Raw genomic sequence first — 18,757 nt, 5'->3', positions numbered from 1 at the left:
CTGTCCAGTCCCTTTCATGTCTGATGAATTGTCTTCGGGGATGGTTCCCGTCCTGTGCCAACAGAAGGTTTGGGGACCATGACCGCCGGGATTCCTCTAGTCACATCCAGACCATTAAGCATGGTCTTTTTATCAGAACTTGGGGTCTGCATCCCACTGATCTCTTGCTCCCTCAGGGGTTATCTATTGTGCTCCCTGTCAGGGCAGTCGTCGATTGTGGCCGGGCACCAACTAGTTCTTCTGTTCTCAGGATGATGTAGGTATCTGGTTCATGTGGCCCTCTCTGTCTCTTGGGCTCTTAGTTGTCGTGTGACCTTGGTGTTCTTCATTCTCCTTTGCTCCAGGTGGGTTGAGACCAGTTGATGCATCTTAGATGGCCGCTTGTTAGCTTTTAAGACCCCAGATGCCACATTTCAAAGTGGGATGCAGAATGTTTTCATAATAGAATTATTTTGCCAATTGACTTAGAAGTCCCCTTAAACCGTGGTTCCCAAGCCTCCGCCCTTGCTCCGCTGACCTTTGAAGTATTCAGTTTATCCCGGAAGCTTCTTTGCTTTTGGTCCAGTCCAGTCCAGTTGAGCTGACCTTCATGTATTGAGTGTTGTCCTTCCCTTCACCTAAAGCAGTTCTTTTCAGCTAATTAATCAGTAAACAAACCCTCTCCCTCCCTCCCTCCCTCTCCCCCTCATAACCACAAAAGTATGTGTTCTTCTCAGTTTATACTATTTCTCAAGATCTTATAATAGTGGTCTTATACAATATTTGTCCTTTTGCCTCTGACTGATTTTGCTCAGCATAATGCCTTCCAGGTTCCTCCATGTTATGAAATGTTTGACAGATTCGTCACTGTTCTTTATCGATGCGTAGTATTCCATTGTGTGAATATACCACAATTTATTTACCCATTCATCCGTAGATGGAAACCTTGGTTGCTTCCAGCTTTTTGCTATTGTAAACAGAGCTGCAATAAACATGGGTGTGCATATATCTGTTTGTGTGAAGGCTCTTGTTTCTCTATGGTATATTCCGAGGAGTGGGATTTCGGGGTTGTATGGTAGTTCTATTTCTAACTGTTTAAGATAACGCCAGATAGATTTCCAAAGTGGTTGTATCATTTTACATTCCCACCAGCAGTGTATAAGAGTTCCAATCTCTCCGCAGCCTCTCCAACATTTATTTTGTGTTTTTTGGATTAATGCCAGCCTTGTTGGAGTGAGATGGAATCTCATCGTAGTTTTAATCTGCATTTCTCTAATGGCTAATGATCGAGAGCATTTTCTCATGTATCTGTTAGCTGCCTGAATATCTTCTTTAGTGAAGTGTGTGTTCATATCCTTTGCCCACTTCTTGATTGGGTTGTTTGTCTTTTTGTGGTTGACTGGGTGGTGGAGAAACTGGACTGACATGACAGCAACAGCAACATAGGGCAGGTGTGAACAAGAGAATGAACCTACTCAGGTTGATTGCGGCCTAAAACAAAAATATCAACATACTTCATAGGACTGTGGGAGAAGCTGAAGGATTGGAGACAGGACTGGAATACTGAGGGTGTGGCAATAGGACTGAGGGTGGGGCTAAAGAGGACTGGGGCAGTGTTGAAGGACTGAGGGTGGGGCTAGAGGATTGAGGGCGGGGTTGCATGACTGAGGACTGGGCTGGAAGAAAGGAGGCTTTCATAGAGGACAGACTGTGGGGCTGGAGGATTGAGGGTGAGTCTGGAGTATTGAGGGTGGGGCATAAAAGGACTAGGGGCAGTGTTGGAGGACTGAGAACATGGCTAGTGGAATGAGGGTGGGCCTGGACTGTTGAGGTTTGCTACTGATGGCAGGACTGAGGGCTATGCTGGAAGACTGTGGGTGGGCTGGAGGACTGGGGGTGTGCTCAGAGGAATGGGGAGGGGGATGGAGGACTGAGGGTGGAAATTTTGTATTGTGAAGGTACATGGAAAACTCATTGTCAGTAGCCCTGTCCTACAGGTTGGAGGAATAAGATGAATAAGATTCTTGCTTTCGTGAAACTTACAGCTGGAGAGTTAGGCAGAGGCCAGATCATGCAGGACCTTGTAGCTGTGATAAGAAATATATGGTTTATTTAGATTTTATTTTAATATGATGAGAAACCATTGGGGGTTTTAAGCAGGGTAATGGCTTAATCTGATTTCTGCCTTGAAAAGATCACGCTGGCTGTTGAGAATGTATCATGGGGGTGTGAACAAGAGCAGAAGTAGGGAGACCAAGTAGGGAGATATTGAAGTTGTCCAGGTAAGAGTTGATAGTGGCCTGGACAAAGGTGATAGCAATGGAGATGGAGAAAAATGGAAGACTTGGCAGTGTTTTGAAGATAGAGCTGACAGTGCTTGATGATGGATTTGATGTGAAAGGTGAGTGGTAGTGAAGAAGTAAAGATAACTCTTAAGTTTCTGTGTTGAGCAAGGTGGTGAGTGGTGGTGTCATTTACAGAGATGAGAAAGACGGGGTGGAAGGAATACATTTTGATAGATGTTGATTTCAGTATTGGATATGTTAAGTTTGAGGAATTTGTGGATGTGTTTACCAGGCAAGTAGACTGTATTACTATAACACCCAGAAGACTGGGCTGAAATCACTCATGAAGTCATTGGAGTAGGTAAGATTGCATATGGAGAGGGTGGTGAGAAGGGAATTGGGCCTCTGAGGGAACTGAGAATACCAACTTCCTGAGAGGCTTGGTATAGGCAGAATTCATTCTATCTACACTATGCTGGCAAAGGTCACTCATGCATTCGTGCTCTCTCAAATTCTACGGATACCTTTTAATCCTTATCTTTTGGAACCCACTGCTGCATTGTGATACTATTGTCCACTCTTCCTGTCAGACTGTACTCGCCAGGTTTTCCACTCTCTCCTTCTAAATTTCCTTTCCCTTTTTTGGACACCATAAACTTTGTTGTTCCCCAGGGGGGAAGACTAAAGAGTTAGACTCTAGATCAAGCTGTCAGAAACAACTTCTGGGGCCATCTTCTCTAGGGAAGCTGTTCTAGAACTTGATGGAGGTGAAGGAGCAATCCATGCAGATATCTCAAAAAGGAATATTCTAGACAGAGGGAAGAGCAAGTGCAAAGGCCCTGAGATGGAAATGTGCTTGGTGTATATGAAAACCAAAAAATAAAAGAGAAAAAAGTTGTCGTTTACTGAGGAGGGGAAAGCTACAGAAGGAACAGATTTGGTGAGGAGAATTAGGAGCCTGGTTTGGGACATGTTAAATTTGTGATGCAAATGGAGATGTTTGTTGGGCAGTTGGTTATGATGGTCTAGAGTCTGTGGGAGAGAGACAACCTGGAGATACAAATTTACGACTTATTGGCTGATAGATGGTATTTACAGCCATGGGACTGAATGAGGTCGCAAAGGGAATATAAATGAGGAAAAGATGATTGAGGGCTGAGCACTGGGGAGTCTTTTAAGGAGAAGGGAGTGACGGACTGTGTCTAATGCCGTTGATGGTCAAAGAAGAAGGCTGAGAAATGACCACTGGATTTAGCAATGTGGACATCATTGGTGACCTTAACAAGAACATTTCTGTGGAGTGGTGTGAGCAAGAGCCTGATAAGAGAGCGTTCAAGAGAGAATGAAAGCACAATTGGAGACAAAGAGTATGGACTTTTGAGTTTTGCTATAAAGGAGAGTGGAGAAATGGGGTGCTAGGATTCGTTATTGTTACATTGTTCATTTTTCCTTCCTTCTTTTCTTCCTCCTCTCCTCCCTCCCTTCCATTCATTCATAACTATAAAAGTGATAAAGCTGTGTGGAGCTCAGCCTACCTATGCCCAGACCCAAACTCAAACATCTTCCCCTTCTTTTCCTTCCCCCAAATATGTACTATGAACACTAGGCAATGGGATGAACAAATGTGCTCCAATCTTAGCCCCACAAGCTGAAGTGATCCTGACACAAACAGCACACCATTGTAGAATTTGAAAAAGCTGAGGTAATTTAGCCTGGAGAAAAGAAGACTTTCCTGGGAAGACAACAGTTATAGTCAACTACCTGGTGACAGAATTAAGATCCTTCAGTAAAAGTTGCAATGATGCAAATTTAGCCTTAACCAAACTAACTTTTCCTAACATTGAATTGTGCTGCTCAGGAAATAGTGAGGCCTCTGTGACTTTCAACATGATCATCGTCTAACTTTAAAAAATGGTATTCTCTTTCTGGCTTTGAATACTGTTGTGCATAGTAAATATCGTATATTAGTGATCTCCTTTGTAGTAGCTGATATGCTGTAGTGCCAGACTTTGGAAATAGCTACAACACACACTTGGAATCTCACAGTCACGTAATCAACCATTTTACTAAACACAAGCATGTTTCATTCACATACAGCTAAGTAAAGCATTTTTTTTCACATATCGTTATAACGCGCAACAAAGTGAGGAAAAGTATACAGTACATTTTATTCTGGAATATGAGACAATCTAATCCAACATGCAGTTGTGGTCTTTGTTACAAGTTAATCTTTTCTTTACCTAAGTAGTAAAATAGCTTCTAAAGCTTCATCCTTAGTATTATATTAACACCTGATTTTTTCACACTTATTTTCTAAAACCCACTTATTGCAGTGACAACAGCACTGGATTCTACTAAAATGATTTTTAAAGTTTGTGGAACTTGTTTAATCAATTAGGGTCAGCCACCTCTGCTGGATCTATGCTGTGTATTTTTAAACCTGCCTAAAAAATGTAAGGAATGGGAAAAGTATACACATGATGTATTTTAGTCAAGAAAACCATAGAGAAGTTTTGTTTCTATCCTTTTTTGAACTGACAGAATCCAGTCAACTGTCATTTATCCACTGGATAATCTTGCTTTCAGAATCTTCTAAACATAAGTAAGTATAGTAGTTGATGACATTTTCTGTTAACCCAATTTGCCATCTTTTATTTGTCTTCTACACCCATGAAGCTGGCAACTTAATTACCCTGTCCAGGCCAAATGGTGTGAAATGAATGTGAAGATGACGATTAGTTCACTTGCAGTTGGTAACTGTGAATCAGTCCAAGAAAGTTTGGTCACCCAACTTGGGGCACAGGCGGCAGGATAGTTTTCCATCATTGTCATTATTTGGCTTCTTTATTCTGGCTGAAGGAAATTCCTAAACTTTCAGTCACATTCATACTAAAGTTCAATACTATCTCTCAGAGTAATTTGCCATTCTCAGGCTTTCCTATCACAATGGATATGAAAAACCTGACTCTAATCAGGATAGTTTTTTTTTTTTTTTTTTGCTGTGAAAAGTATGGCTTTTGCCTTGCTGAACTGGCTACAATCCAAAAAATAATGGAATTTTTCAAACTAGCCATTCCAATTTTCTGAAGCAGTTATCTGTTCACGTGAGAATTAAGAGCTGACTCTCTAGGGCAGACAGGAACCCAGTGTACATATTCGGCAAACAGGTGGCCAGGGTCATCGTAAGGTGAGTATTTTATCCCCAACCCACTCATTGCTGTATTTGGTTCCTTTCAATAAAATGTTCGTTGTGTTTCAGTGATAAGAACACTTATAAAAGTGCCCACACAATTCCAATGTGTTTTCAGTTGTGCAATGACTCACTTGTTCAAAGCCCTCTTATCAATAATACCTGAATGGGCCTTACCTTTGATTCATCCCCAGGTTCTCTCAGGATTATAGCTGAGTTGCAATCAATAAGAAAAACATATCCTATCACATAGAGAATATTTATTTATAGTCATATCTCTTCCAAAGCAAACAATTTAAAAAATAGTTTGTTCATCTGACAGCAAGATGATGCAGTGAAAAGAACAGAAACTAGGAGTCAGGATCTTGAGCTTGGCCAAGCAAGTCTCCTGGCTCTTAGCTGACCCACCTGTAAAATGGGGCTAGTAACCTCAGAGGCCTGTTGTGATGATAAAATAAGGTAACGCACGTGAGATTGCGATGTAAACTGTAAAGAGTAAGATTTACAGCACCTCCTCTTTAGCAGGTACTCAGTACACAGTTGATGAAAGAAGGTTTGTCTCAGGGCTATTTTCAGAGGCAATCCCTGTGTTGTTGCTGCCAGGTGCCTAAAGAAGCAGGCAGGCTGTGTACTCCCAGATTGCAGTCGCCAATGCAGTGAAACCTCAGGCGCGACCAGAGGGGAAGAATGTATGGCATTTAGGTTACAGTGTTTCTCCCTTCTACTTATACAGTAATTTGCATGGGACAATTTTTTTCCTCTTTCAGGTGGTTATTCTATTCCAAGAGTGAACACTTGCTTGAATTATATGTAACAGTGTGTAAACGGCCTCCCTTTTCCTATTGGCATCATTTTTACTAGTACCCTAGAACTTGAAAGGGCCTCGGCAAATAGGTAGTCCATGCCCCTTATTTTATAGGTGACTGTTTGGAAGCTAATTGGTATCTTTCAGCCAAACCCAGCACACGTATATTATGTAGGTTATTCTCAGTGAATAGGTTGACCTTATAGTCGTTTTTAGTTATAGTATTGTTTCCAATGTGATACTTTCCCCCTCCTTTACATAGTTCTTTATGTTTGAGACCTATTAATGAGCTGAAATGCCAACAAACAGTTGTCCTGCCTGTAGGTGTATTTTTCTGGGGCCTAGCTCCCCAAACCCTAGCCCCTTAATATGTGGTCCACAAAGGGCACACAGGGCCACTGCCCAACAAGGGCCAAAAAACAGTCCCTCATAGTGCTCAGGTCCTACCATCCACCCACACACAGGCCTGTCAGAGTCTCCCCTGGGAAGGAGTCTCACTTGGCATTCTGTTGGTATCCAAATGGAGTTTGAGTTCTCTTAGTCACACAAGGATTCTATTTGCTTCAATTACTTTTAAGTTCAGGCGGGAGAGCATGTTTTAGAACTAAGAGGCCTGACTAGCACAAACATCTCCTCTCTGATTTGACAACCTCTTCTGAAGAGTGAACTACGTTTGGTACGAATCCACTCTTTACCCCTTCCCAGCCCTCCTGGATTGTAATCTCCCCCCTTTTCACCAGCTCATATATGTCTCTTGTCAGGTCTGTGAAGGCTTTCTCCACATTAATGGCATCTCGGGCAGACGTTTCAATGTACTTCATACCGTATGCAGCAGCCAGTTTCTCTGCCTCGTGTCGAGTCACTTGCCTCTGTGTATCCAGGTCACACTTGTGACCCACCAGAACAAATACAATTTGGTAGGGCTGAACATGTACTTTGGTCTCTTCTAACCATTCATGGACATTCTGGAAGGACCTGCGGTTGGTAATGTCAAATAAAAGAAGACCACCTACTGAGTTCCTGTAGTAGGCTCGAGTGATGGATCTAAAACACAAGAAAGAAGTAAAGAATAAAGGCCACGCCAAAACCTTTGCACTTCATTTAACTCAGATAATGTATTCTGGTGTTTCTGGTTATTGACACAGTCCTTTAGTTAAACTGATTTTCTTTTTTAAACAAGGGAGTGTAGTCATTTCACAAGAAGAATGATACGTGAGTTTCCAACTGGGCAAAACTTTGAGATGGCATCTTCTAGAAGTGAATGTTCATGGACCTACAGGCATTTTTTTTTCTTGATTTGACACTAGAAAATGACCCCGGGAGATTATTTAGTTCTATTTCCTGCCTTCAGGCAGAACCACAACTAACTGTCCCATTCCCAAATCCAAATAATTGACAGATACCTCCTCTTCTACAACATACTTAAGTCACAGGGATACCATGGAGAAAGTGAAATAATTGATATTAAAGTATTCTGTGACCTGGAGAGTTTAGCACAAATGCTAGTAGCTGAGACAGGATATTTTTAAAACAAAAATAACTTTATGATAGCTAACAAAAAAATATTTATAAGTATACAGGTATCTTGCAATATACCCCATTTTTTCCATTTATCATTGTCATGTTTCTTTCTTTCTATTACTCTTATTTTAATCTAACAAGGGTCCTCAACTCTTCTGCGAAGAGAAACACAATTTTTTTGGTAATTGTCCAAGGCATGTGATAAATAGGAAAGGAAGGTATGGTGAAGAGTTCAGGTGCACTGACTGCAAAGGCCTTGAGGGAAGTGGGGGAGGACAGCACTCTCAGCCCTACTTCCTGACACCTTTCAGAGAGAGGCCCATTCAGCAGCAACCATCTGGGAAAACTACCAGCACACCTGATTCTACTGGAACTTACTAGAGTCTTCCTCACACGTAAATAATTCTCTTAACAATGGCCATATTCCTATTTGTTAGCCATATCTATTTTCTGATGCAGCGTGGTCCATTTTTGTTGGTTAGCTTCATAGGCTGATGTCTCAACATTACACCTTTGTGCTATGCTGAGATGATAAAAGAGATACAAGAAAGGCACACTGAAGGGAATAAACTGTAGGCAGAGCATTCTTCTCTGGTGCCCGCACGTGCCTGCGTGTGTGTATTAGGGATAAAATGGAGGAAGGGGGAAGTAATGCATTAGAAAGAGAACTAATGTCAAACAGATTTGGGAAGTAACAAAGTACAGTGGTAACCAGCATGGGCTTCGAAATCAAGCCAATTTGGGTTTGAACAGCAATTATGGCTCATCACTAAAAAATGGAGGGCAGGTAATAGGGTTCTGGGAAAGTTAATAAATGAGAAAATGCCTAAGTATGCATGTTATGGGTTTGTGTCTCCCAAAAAGAAATGTGGGAGTCCTAGCCCCTGCACCTGTAGACATGACCCTGTTTGGAAAGGTTTTTCTTTTGTGATGTTAATGAGGTCATACCTGGGTAGGGTGGGTCCTTAACGTAATTCCTTCTGAGTGATGTCTTATGAAAAGAGCAGAATAGACACAGCGATAAGCACAGTAGGAAAACAGACACCATGTGAGGACCTGTCTATAAGCAAAGGAACACCAAGAAACTATAAGAGAGGCCCACAAAAGGAATCTACATGGCCAGGAGCCTGATTGGGACTTTTAGCCTCCAGAAATGTGAGACAACAAATTTCTGTTGAAAGCCACCCACTTGTAGTATTTTTTGTTATGGCAGCACTAGGTAACTAAGAGTGCATGTCACATACTCAGTGCAGTGCCTGCAACAGGGTAGGCAGGCAATAAAGAGTAACCGTGAGTAGCCTCCTTATCTGTTAACTGGAAATGATAACACAAGTACCTAGGATTTATTTTCAAAATAACCAAAACTTCTCCCTTAAAATGATAGTATTTATTTAAATCATTTAAATTAGAATATAGCTAAAGCCTATTAGACATTTGCCATATTTCTTAAACAGAAGAAACTTCATATATTTTACTTGATTTTATGAGCTTCATAAATATACATTATGGTATATTAGAGCTTATTAGATGTAAGAGCAAACCTTACAAATGAGTTCAAACCAGCTCTGGAGGCTGAAAGCATTTCTAGTTCCCTTATGTTTAAAGATGTGTGGTGAATGGTGGGCATACCAGAAAATTAGACATGAACAAACAAAGGTTTTGATTTGTGAAAAGCTGGATTTAAGAAATCACTAAGCATGCTTCAGATTCCTGTCAAAACTTCAGAATGCATTATTACATTGATAGTTTGGGATTATTTAGCAAAGAAGGTTGCAAAGCCCTTTCTAAGCATGGCATGAGACCCAGAGGCTTTAAAAGAAAAATGGATACATTTTCTACCTAAAAACTAAAATCTTTTGTACAGCAAAAACCATTTTTTTTGTTAAGTCAAAAGACAAATGACAAACTGTGAAAATACTTTACAACATACATGACAGAAGTGGTTTGTATTCTTAATCTAAAAAGAACTCTTACAAATCAATATGATCCAATAAATAATAAGCAATGAGTATGAACAGGCTGTTCATACAGAAAGAAATTCTAATAAACATATGAAAAGATACCTTTCTTCACTTATGAGAAACGCAATCACAAGTTCAAAGTGAACCTGAACAAGGATATTGTTTGTAGAAGTGGGTAGTTGGAAACAACTTAGTAATTCTCTCTTCTCCCCACCCCTGGTCAACTAATACCTTCTATGCTCAATTACTGTTCAATAAATGATAGTAAACATGGCTGAGTCCCTTTTGATCTGGTTCCTGCTGCTTCACCCAACTTTAGCTCAAAACACTCTCTGCAAAGTTCTCTGTGTATACTCTGCTCTGTCTCATCTCTGGGTGTTTTCCTGTCTTTGCTTGGGCAATCCTACTCATCAGGCCCCTTGTTCTCCAGGTAGCCTCCCCTGTATTCATACAATCACAAATGACACATGCTACCAAATAAAAGTAAAGGGTGTAAGAAAAAATGAAATATATTCATTCCTCACTCATTAAGGGTCAATCATTAGAGGAGGTAGAGGGCATACAAACATAAACAAGATACTCTTTTGTGTTGTTTATTTCCCTCCCTACGCTAGCACAAAAGTTCCAGGAGGGAAGGACTGTGTCTGTTTTGTTCACAGTGGCATTCTCTAGTGTGAGTTTCCCCAGAAACAAGCAAGGTGTCTAGCACATGTAGATGTTCATTTAACGTGTGCTGATTGCAAGAGGAAATCAATTTATCAATATCTGCCTTTATGTTACAATGACCTGGAACATTTTTGAAAGCATACGGCATAAGGACTGTGATTGATGAATTACATTGACCAATTCCAACTAGTTTATTAGCCACAGAGGGGCTAGTGGCTTGAAGGGGCAAGTCAGGTTGGTGGAGTTGGGGTGCACACAATACGTGTTATTGACCGGCCTTCCCTGCGAGGCCGCTTCTCTTCCTGCACCAAACTCCCCGCCAGCCGAAGCCCCCAGACCCTCGGTGTCGCCCCCAGCAGAGGACTGCGACGAGGACCGGAAATCCTCTCTCCCCAGGGGCTGTGCAGTCCCTTAGGACCCTCCCACTGCGTTCGTGGGCCCCGGCTGCACTCCCACCTGAACCTCTCTTGACCCGCGGTATCCCAGATCTGGAGCTTGATGCGTTTCCCCGGCTCGATCTCCACCAGGCGGGAGAAGAAATCCACCCCCACGGTGGGGTCCGAAACCTGGGCAAAGCGGCCTTCGGTGAAGCGGCGGATAAGGCAGGACTTGCCCACTGTGGAATCCCCGATGACAATGAGCCGGAACTGGTACAGCCAGATGGCCTCCATAGCCGCGGCTCGGCAGGTCTCCTTTACCCGGGCCGGAGGCGGCGGGATGGGACGCCCCTCCGAGGCTTCGGAGATCTAGCTCGGCCGCGAGTGCATCGCTGGCCTCGGAGCCCGAGGCGAGGTAGGCCCAGGCGCCGCGAGAGCAGAGGGATGGATGCAGCGCTCGGAGAGGTGATGAAATGGCAGCAGCATCAGCACCACGCACTCTGACTCATCACTGACTACGGGGTTACTGTAATCCCCCGCGTAGACGCGACTCTCCGGAGCCGCCGTAAGTACGCCGCACTGTCTGTAAGAGGAGCGCATCCAAAAACTGCCTCGAAAATAGCGCACTCCTTTCCTTTCGAATTTCCCTCACCCACTCTATCCAATTAAAAAAATTCCTTATTGTTTTCCATTGAAACTAATGTAATAACACAAAACATGTGCAAAAAAGGGAACGTTTTTCTATGCTCACATGAACACAGAAAAGGAGCCCCGGAGACGCAAAGGTAAAGAGCTCTGCTGCTAAGCAAAAGGTCAGCGCTTAGAACCCACCCAGTGGCTACGCGGGAGAAAGACCTGGCGATCTGCTTCATAAAGATCTCAGCCTAGAAAAGCCAATGGGGCAGTTCCACTCTGTCCTTTGGGGTCGCTATGAGTTGGAATCGACTGGATGGCACACAACAACGTAAACATATATATACCCATGTATGTATTTAGTGCTGTTTGTTTTTATAGAAATTGGATCAAACTGGACCATTACTCTGACACTTGCTTTTTTTAATTAATAAAGCAGCATAGGCATCTCTCCATTTTCAACTCATTTTCCTTTCCAATTAACAATCCTGCAATATGCTTCTAAGTATAGCCATATGTACTTTATTTCTATGAGAGAACCTGTTGCTGTCAGTCGATTCCAACTCATAACGGCCTTATAGGACATAGTAGAACTGCCCCCATAGGGTATCCAAGGAGCTGCTGGTGGATTCAAATTGCTGACCTTTTGGTTAGCAGCTCTAAATCACTGTGCCACTAGTGCCCCTTCTATGACATAGTCTTTTTTTTTTTTTTAAGTCCAGAGTATGAGTATCTTAAATCAAATGGATATGGGCATACTACTTTCCAAAAATGTTTATCAGTTTAAATGTGTGAGAGTGCCGCTTTCCTGCATTCGTTCAAGCATTTTATCTTTTTTTATTTCTTGCCGATCTGATGTAGTTAAAAAAAAAAAAAAAAGAGATTCCATTGCTTTGTTTTACATTTCCCCAGCTACTAATGAGGTTCAATGCCTTTTCTTGTGGATTAACCATTTTCTTTTCCTCTCCTGGGAATTCTCTCTTCATATCCTTTGTCTTTATTATTTTTTTTATCTAATCCTTTATTGAATATACTAAGTATGAATCTAGGAAAATTGGAAATCATCAAAAATGAAATGGAATGCATAAACATTGATATCCTAGGCATAAGTGAGCTGAAATGGACTGGTACTGGTCATTTTGAACCAGACAATCATATGGTCTACTATGCTGGGAATGATAACTTGAAGAGGGATGGTATTGCATTCCTTGCCCTAAAGAACATTTCAAGATCCATCCTGAAGTACAGCACTGTCAGTGATAGGATAATATCCATACACCTACAAGGAAGACCAGTTAATACGACCATTATTCAAATTTAAGCACCAACCACTAGGACCAAAGACGAAGAAATAGAAGATATTTATCAGCTGCTTCAGTCTGAAATTGATCGAACATGGAATCAAGATGCATTGATAATCACTGGCGATTGGAATGCAAAAGTTGGAAACAAAAAAGAAGGACCAGTAGTTGGAAAATATGGCCTTGGTGATAGAAACAATGCCAGACATTGAACGATGGTATTTTGCAAGACTAATGACTTTTTCATTGCAAATACCTTCTTTCACCAACATAAACAGCGACTATACACATGGACCTTGCCAGATGGAACACACAGAAATCAAACTGACTACATCTGTGGAAAGACACAATGGAAAAGCTCAATACCATCAGTCAGAACAAGGCCAGGGGCCGACTGTGGAACAGACTCATATGCAAGTTCAAACTCAAATGGAAGAAAATCAGAGCAAGTCTACGAGAGCCAAAACATGACCTTGAGTATATCACACCCGAATTTACAGGCCATCTCAAGAATAGATTTGACGCATTGAACACTAGTGACTGCAGACCAGACGAGTTGTGGAATGACATCAAGGACATCATCCATGAACAAAGCAAGAGGTCATTGAAAAGACGGGAAAGAAAGAAAAGACCAAGATGGATATCAGAGGAGACTCTGAAACTTGCTCTCAAATGTCAAGCAGCTAAAGCAAAAGGAAGAAATGATGAAGTAAAAGAGCTGAACGGAAGATTTCAAAGGGCAGCTCGAGAAGACAAAGTAAGGTATTATAATGATATGTGCAAAGAGCTGGAAATGGAAAACCAAAGGGAAGAACATGCTCAGTGTTTCTCAAGCTGAAAGAACTGAAGAAAAAATTCAAGCCCCAAGTTGCAATAGTGAAGGATTCTATGGGAGGAAATATTAAACGACGCAGGAAACATCAAAAGAAGATGGAAGAAATACACAGAGTTACTGTACCAAAAAACAATTGGTTGACGTACAGCCATTCCAAGAGGTAGTATATGATCAATAACTAATGGTACTGAAGGAAGAGGTCCAAGCTGCACTGAAGGCATTGGTGGGAAACAAGGCTCCAGGAGCTGACAGAATACCAATTGAGATGTTTCAACAAATGGACGCAGTGCTGGAAGCTTTACTGCTTGGAAATCATCAAAAATGAAACAGAACACATAAACATCAATATACTAGGCATTAGTGAGTTGAAATGGACAGGTATTGGCCACGTTGGATCAGACATTTATATGGTCTACTATGCTGGGAACAACAAATTGAAGAGGAATGTCGTCACATTCATCGTCAAAAAGAACATTTCAATATCTATCCTGAAGTACAACCCTGGCAGTTATAGGATAATAATGGTACACCTACAAGGAAGAACTGTTAACTCCACTTTCAAATTTCTGCACAATCATTAAAGCCAAAGATGAGAAGATTTAAGATTTTTATCAACTTCTGCCATCTGAAATTTATCAAATATGCAATCAAGATGTATAGATCGTTACTGGTGATTGGAATGCCAAAGTGGAAACAAAGAAGAAGGATTAGTAGTTGGAAAATATGGCCCTGGTGATAAAAATGTTGTGGGAGACTGCATGATAGAGCTTTGCAAGACTAATGACTTCTTCGTTGCAAAAACCTCTTTTTCAGCCACATAAATGGTGACTATACACATGGACCATGCCAGATGGAATACACAGGAATCAAATCGACTACATCTGTGGAAAGACATGATGTTTTTTTGTTTTGTTTTGTTTCGGGTGCCGTTAAGATGTTTCTGACTCATAGAGACCCTGTGTACAACAGGAGGAAACATTGCCCAGTCCTGCACCACCCTCATGATCCTTGTTATGCCGGAGCTCATTGTTGCAGCCACTGTATCAATCCATCTCATTGAGGGTCTTCCTCTTTTTTGCTGACCCTCTACTTTGCCAGGCATGATGTCCTTCCCCACGGACTCATCCCTCCTGATAACATGCCCAAAGTATTTGAGATAAAGTCTTGCCGTCTTTGTTTCTAAGGAGCATTCTGGCTGTACTTCTTCCAAGATGGATTTTTTACTTTGGCAGCCCATGTATTCTTAGCCAGCATCATAATTCAAAGGCATCGTTATTTTTTCTTCGGTCTTCCTTACTCATTGCCCACCTTTTGCATGCATATGAGGTGATAGAAAACATCATGGTTTGGGTCAGGCACACCTTAGTCCTTAAAGTGACATCTTTTTTTTTTTTAAACAATCTAAACAGGTCTTTTGCAGCAGATTTGCCCAATGTGATGCGTCTTTTGATTTCTTGAGTGCTGCTTCCATGGGTGTTTATGATTGTGGATCCAAGTGAAATGAAACCCTTGACAACTTCAATCATTTCTCCATTTATCGTGACGTTGCTCATTGGTCCAGTTGTGAGGATTTTTGTTTTCTTTATGTTGAGGTGTAATCCATACTGAAGGCTGTGGTCTTTGATCTTCATCAGCAAGTGCTTCAAGTCCTCTTCATTTTCAGCAAGCAAGGTTGTGTCATCTCCATAACGCAGGTTGCTAATAAGTCTCCCTCCAACCCTGATGCCCTGTTCTTTTTCATATAGTCCAGCTTCGCGGGTTATTTGCTAGCATACAGATTGAATAAGTATGATGAAAGGATTCAACCCTGACCCACACCTTTCCTGACTTTAAACCAATCAGCATCCCCTTGTTCTGTTAAAACGACGGCCTCTTGATCTACATACAGGTTCCTCATGAGCACAGTTAAGTGTTCTGGAATTCCCATTCTTCGAAATGTTATCCATAATTTGTTATCATCCACACAGTTGAATGCCTTTGCACAGTGAATAAAACACAGGTAAATATCTTTCTGGCATCCTCTGCTTTCATCCGGGACCCATCTGGACATTAGCAATGATATCCCTTGTTCCATGTCCTCTTCTTAATCCGGCTTGAATTTCTGACAGTTCCCTGTTGATGTACTGCTGCAATCACTTTTGAATGATCTTCAGCAAAATTTTACTTGTGTGTGATATGAATGATATTGTTCGATAATTTCCACATTATGTTGGAGCAGCCTTTCTTTGGAATGGATACAAATATGGATCTCTTCCAGTGTGTTGGCCACGTAGCTGTCTTCCAAATTTCTTCGGATAGACAAGTGAGCACTTCCAGCCCTGCATCCCTTTGTTGAACCATCTCAATTGGTATTCTCTCAATTCCCGGAGCTTTGTTTTTCACCAATGCCTTCAGTGCAGCTTGGACTTCTTCCTTCAGTACCACAGGTTCTTGATGGTCTGCTACCTCCTGAAATGGTTGAACATCAACCAGTTCTTTTTGGTACAGTGAGTCTGTGTGTTCCTTCCATCTTCTTTTGATAGTTCCTGCTTCCTTCAATATTTTGCCCATAGAATCCTTAAAAATTGCAACTCGAGGCTTGAATTTTTCCAGGTCTTTGCACATGTCATTATAATACTTTTCCTTATCTCCTCGAGCCCTCCTTTGTTCCGCTGCCATTCATAAGGTTTTCACTGGCCAATTTTTTCATTAGTAGATTGCCAGGTCCTTCTTCATAGTCTGTCTTAGTTAGTGTGGAAGCTCTGCTGAAACCTGTCCACCAAGGGTGACCTTGCTGGAATTTGAAATACCGGTGGTAAAGCTTCCAGTATGGCAGCAACATGCAAGCTACCGCAGTACTACAAACTGACAGATACATGGCGGGGCTCCTTATGTTGGGGATGGTATTAGAAACTAACATGTAGGCCCTGGGTGTGCTTATTGCCACTGGTGTATCATTGCTTCCAGGCTTTCTCAGAAGACAGAGACGATAATATATGCATGCATGCTAATCTGTGTTTATGGAGCATCAATAATAATAATTATTATTATTTTTGAGTCAATCTCTTTTTTTTATAATTTTTATTGTGCTTTAAGTGAAACTTTACAAATCAAGTCAGTCTGTCACATATAACCTTATATGCACCGTACTACATACTCCCATTTACTCTCCCCCTAATGAGTCAGACCTCTCCCTCCTTCCAGTCTCTGCTTTCGTGACCGTTTTGCCAGTTTCTAACCCTCTCTACCCTCCCATCTCCCCTCCAGACAGGAGATGCCATCACAGTCTCAAGTGTCCACCTGATACAAGTAGCTCACTCTTCATCAACATCTCTCCCCCACCCATTGTCCAGTCCCTTCCCTGTCTGATGAGTTGTCTTCGGGAATGGTTCCTGTCCTGTGCCAACAGAAGGTTTCGGGACCTTGACCGCCGGGATTCCTCTAGTCTCAGTCAGACCATTAAGTCTGGTCTTTTTATGAGAATTTGGGGTCTGCATCCCACTGCTCTCTTGCTCCCTCAGGGGTTCTCTGTTGTACTCCCTGTCAGGGCAGTCATCGGTTGTGGCCGGGCACCATTTAGTTCTTCTGGTCTCAGGATGATGTAAGTCTCTGGTTCATGTGGCCCTTTCTGTCTCTTGGGCTCATAGTTATTGTGTGACCTTGGTGTTCTTCATTCTCCTTTGCTCCAGGTGGGTTGAGACCAATGGATGCATCTTAGATGGCCGCTTGTTAGCATTTAAGACCCCAGACGCCACGTTTCAAAGTGGGATGCAGAATGATTTCATAATAGAATTATTTTGCCAATTGACTTAGAAGTCCCCTTAAACCATGGTCCCCAAACCCCCGCCCTTGCTGCGCTGACCTTCGAAGCATTCAGTTTATCCCGGAAACCTCTTTGCTTTTGGTCTAGTCCAGTTGACCTGACCTTCCCTGTATTGAGTATTGTCCTTCCTTTCACCTAACCAATCAGTAAATAACCCTCTCCCACCCTCCCTCCCTCCCCACCTCGTAACCACAAAAGAATGTGTTCTTCTCAGTTTATACTATTTCTGAAGATCTTATAATAGTGGTCTTATACAATATTTGTCCTTTTGCATCTGAATACTTTCACTCAGCATAATGCCTTCCAGGTTCCTCCATGTTATGAAATGTTCACAGATTCGTTACTGTTCTTTATCGATGTGTATTATTCCATTGTGTGAATATACCATAATTTACTTAACCATTCATCCGTTGATGGACACCTTGGTTGCTTCCAGCTTTTTGCTTTTGTAAACAGTGCTGCAATAAACATGGGTGTGCATATATCTGTTCGTGTGAAGGCCCTTATTTCTCTAGGGTATATTCCGAGGAGTGGGATTTCTGGGTTGTATGGTAGTTTCATTTCTAACTTTTTAAGAAAATGCCAGATAGATTTCCAAAGTGGTTGTACCATTTTACATTCCCACCAGCAGTGTATAAGAGTTCCAATCTCTCCGCAACCTCTCCAACATTTATTATTTTGTGTTTTTTGAATTAATGCCAGCCTTGTTGGAGTGAGATGGAATCTCATTGTAGCTTTAATTTGCATTTCTCTAATGGCTAATAATTGAGAGCATTTTCTCATGTATCTGTTAGCTGCCTGAATATCTTCTTTAGTGAAGTGTGTGTTCATATCCTTTGCCTACTTCTTGATTGGGTTGTTTGTCCTTTTGTGGTTGAGTTTTGACAGAATCATGTAGATTTTAGAGATCAGGCGCTGGTCGGAGATGTCATAGCTGAAAATTCTTTCCCAGTCTGTAGGTGGACCTTTTACTCTTTTGGTGAAGTCTTTAGATGAGCATAGGTGTTTGATTTTTAGGAGCTCCCAGTTATCTGGTTTCTCTTCGTCATTTTTAGTAATGTTTTGTATTCTGTTTATGCCTTGTATTAAGGCTCCTAACGTTGTCCCTATTCTTTCTTCCATGATCTTTATCGTTTTAGTCTTTATGTTTAGGTCTTTGATCCACTTGCAGTTAGTTTTTGTGCATGGTGTGAGGTATGGGTCCTGTTTCATTGTTTTGCAGATGGATATCCAGTTATGCCAGCACCATTTGTTAAAAAGACTATCTTTTCCCCAATTAACTGACACTGGGCCTTTTTCAAATATCAGCTGCTCATATGTGGATGGATTTTATCTGGGTTCTCAATTCTGTTCCCTTGGTCTATGTGCCTGTTGTTGTACCAATACCAGACTGTTTGACTAC

General features: G+C 41.7%; 1 protein-coding gene across 1 annotated transcript; it reads right to left on the bottom strand.

The window, feature by feature from the left end:
* Positions 1-4,239: 4,239 nt before the first annotated feature.
* On the bottom strand, positions 4,240-11,422 carry RAB39B (RAB39B, member RAS oncogene family). The gene is made up of 2 exons (XM_049873172.1): positions 10,864-11,422; positions 4,240-7,303 (listed from the first exon to the last, which is right to left on the bottom strand). The coding sequence occupies exons 1-2, from the start codon at positions 11,076-11,078 to the stop codon at positions 6,877-6,879; spliced, it is 642 nt and encodes a 213-aa protein (XP_049729129.1). The 5' UTR covers positions 11,079-11,422; the 3' UTR covers positions 4,240-6,876.
* Between the last annotated feature and the right edge of the window lie 7,335 nt (positions 11,423-18,757).

Source organism: Elephas maximus, chromosome X, assembly GCF_024166365.1.
Source record: "Elephas maximus indicus isolate mEleMax1 chromosome X, mEleMax1 primary haplotype, whole genome shotgun sequence".
In the NCBI taxonomy this organism is placed as follows: domain Eukaryota; kingdom Metazoa; phylum Chordata; class Mammalia; order Proboscidea; family Elephantidae; genus Elephas; species Elephas maximus.
This window is presented reverse-complemented; position numbering and strand designations above follow the sequence as displayed.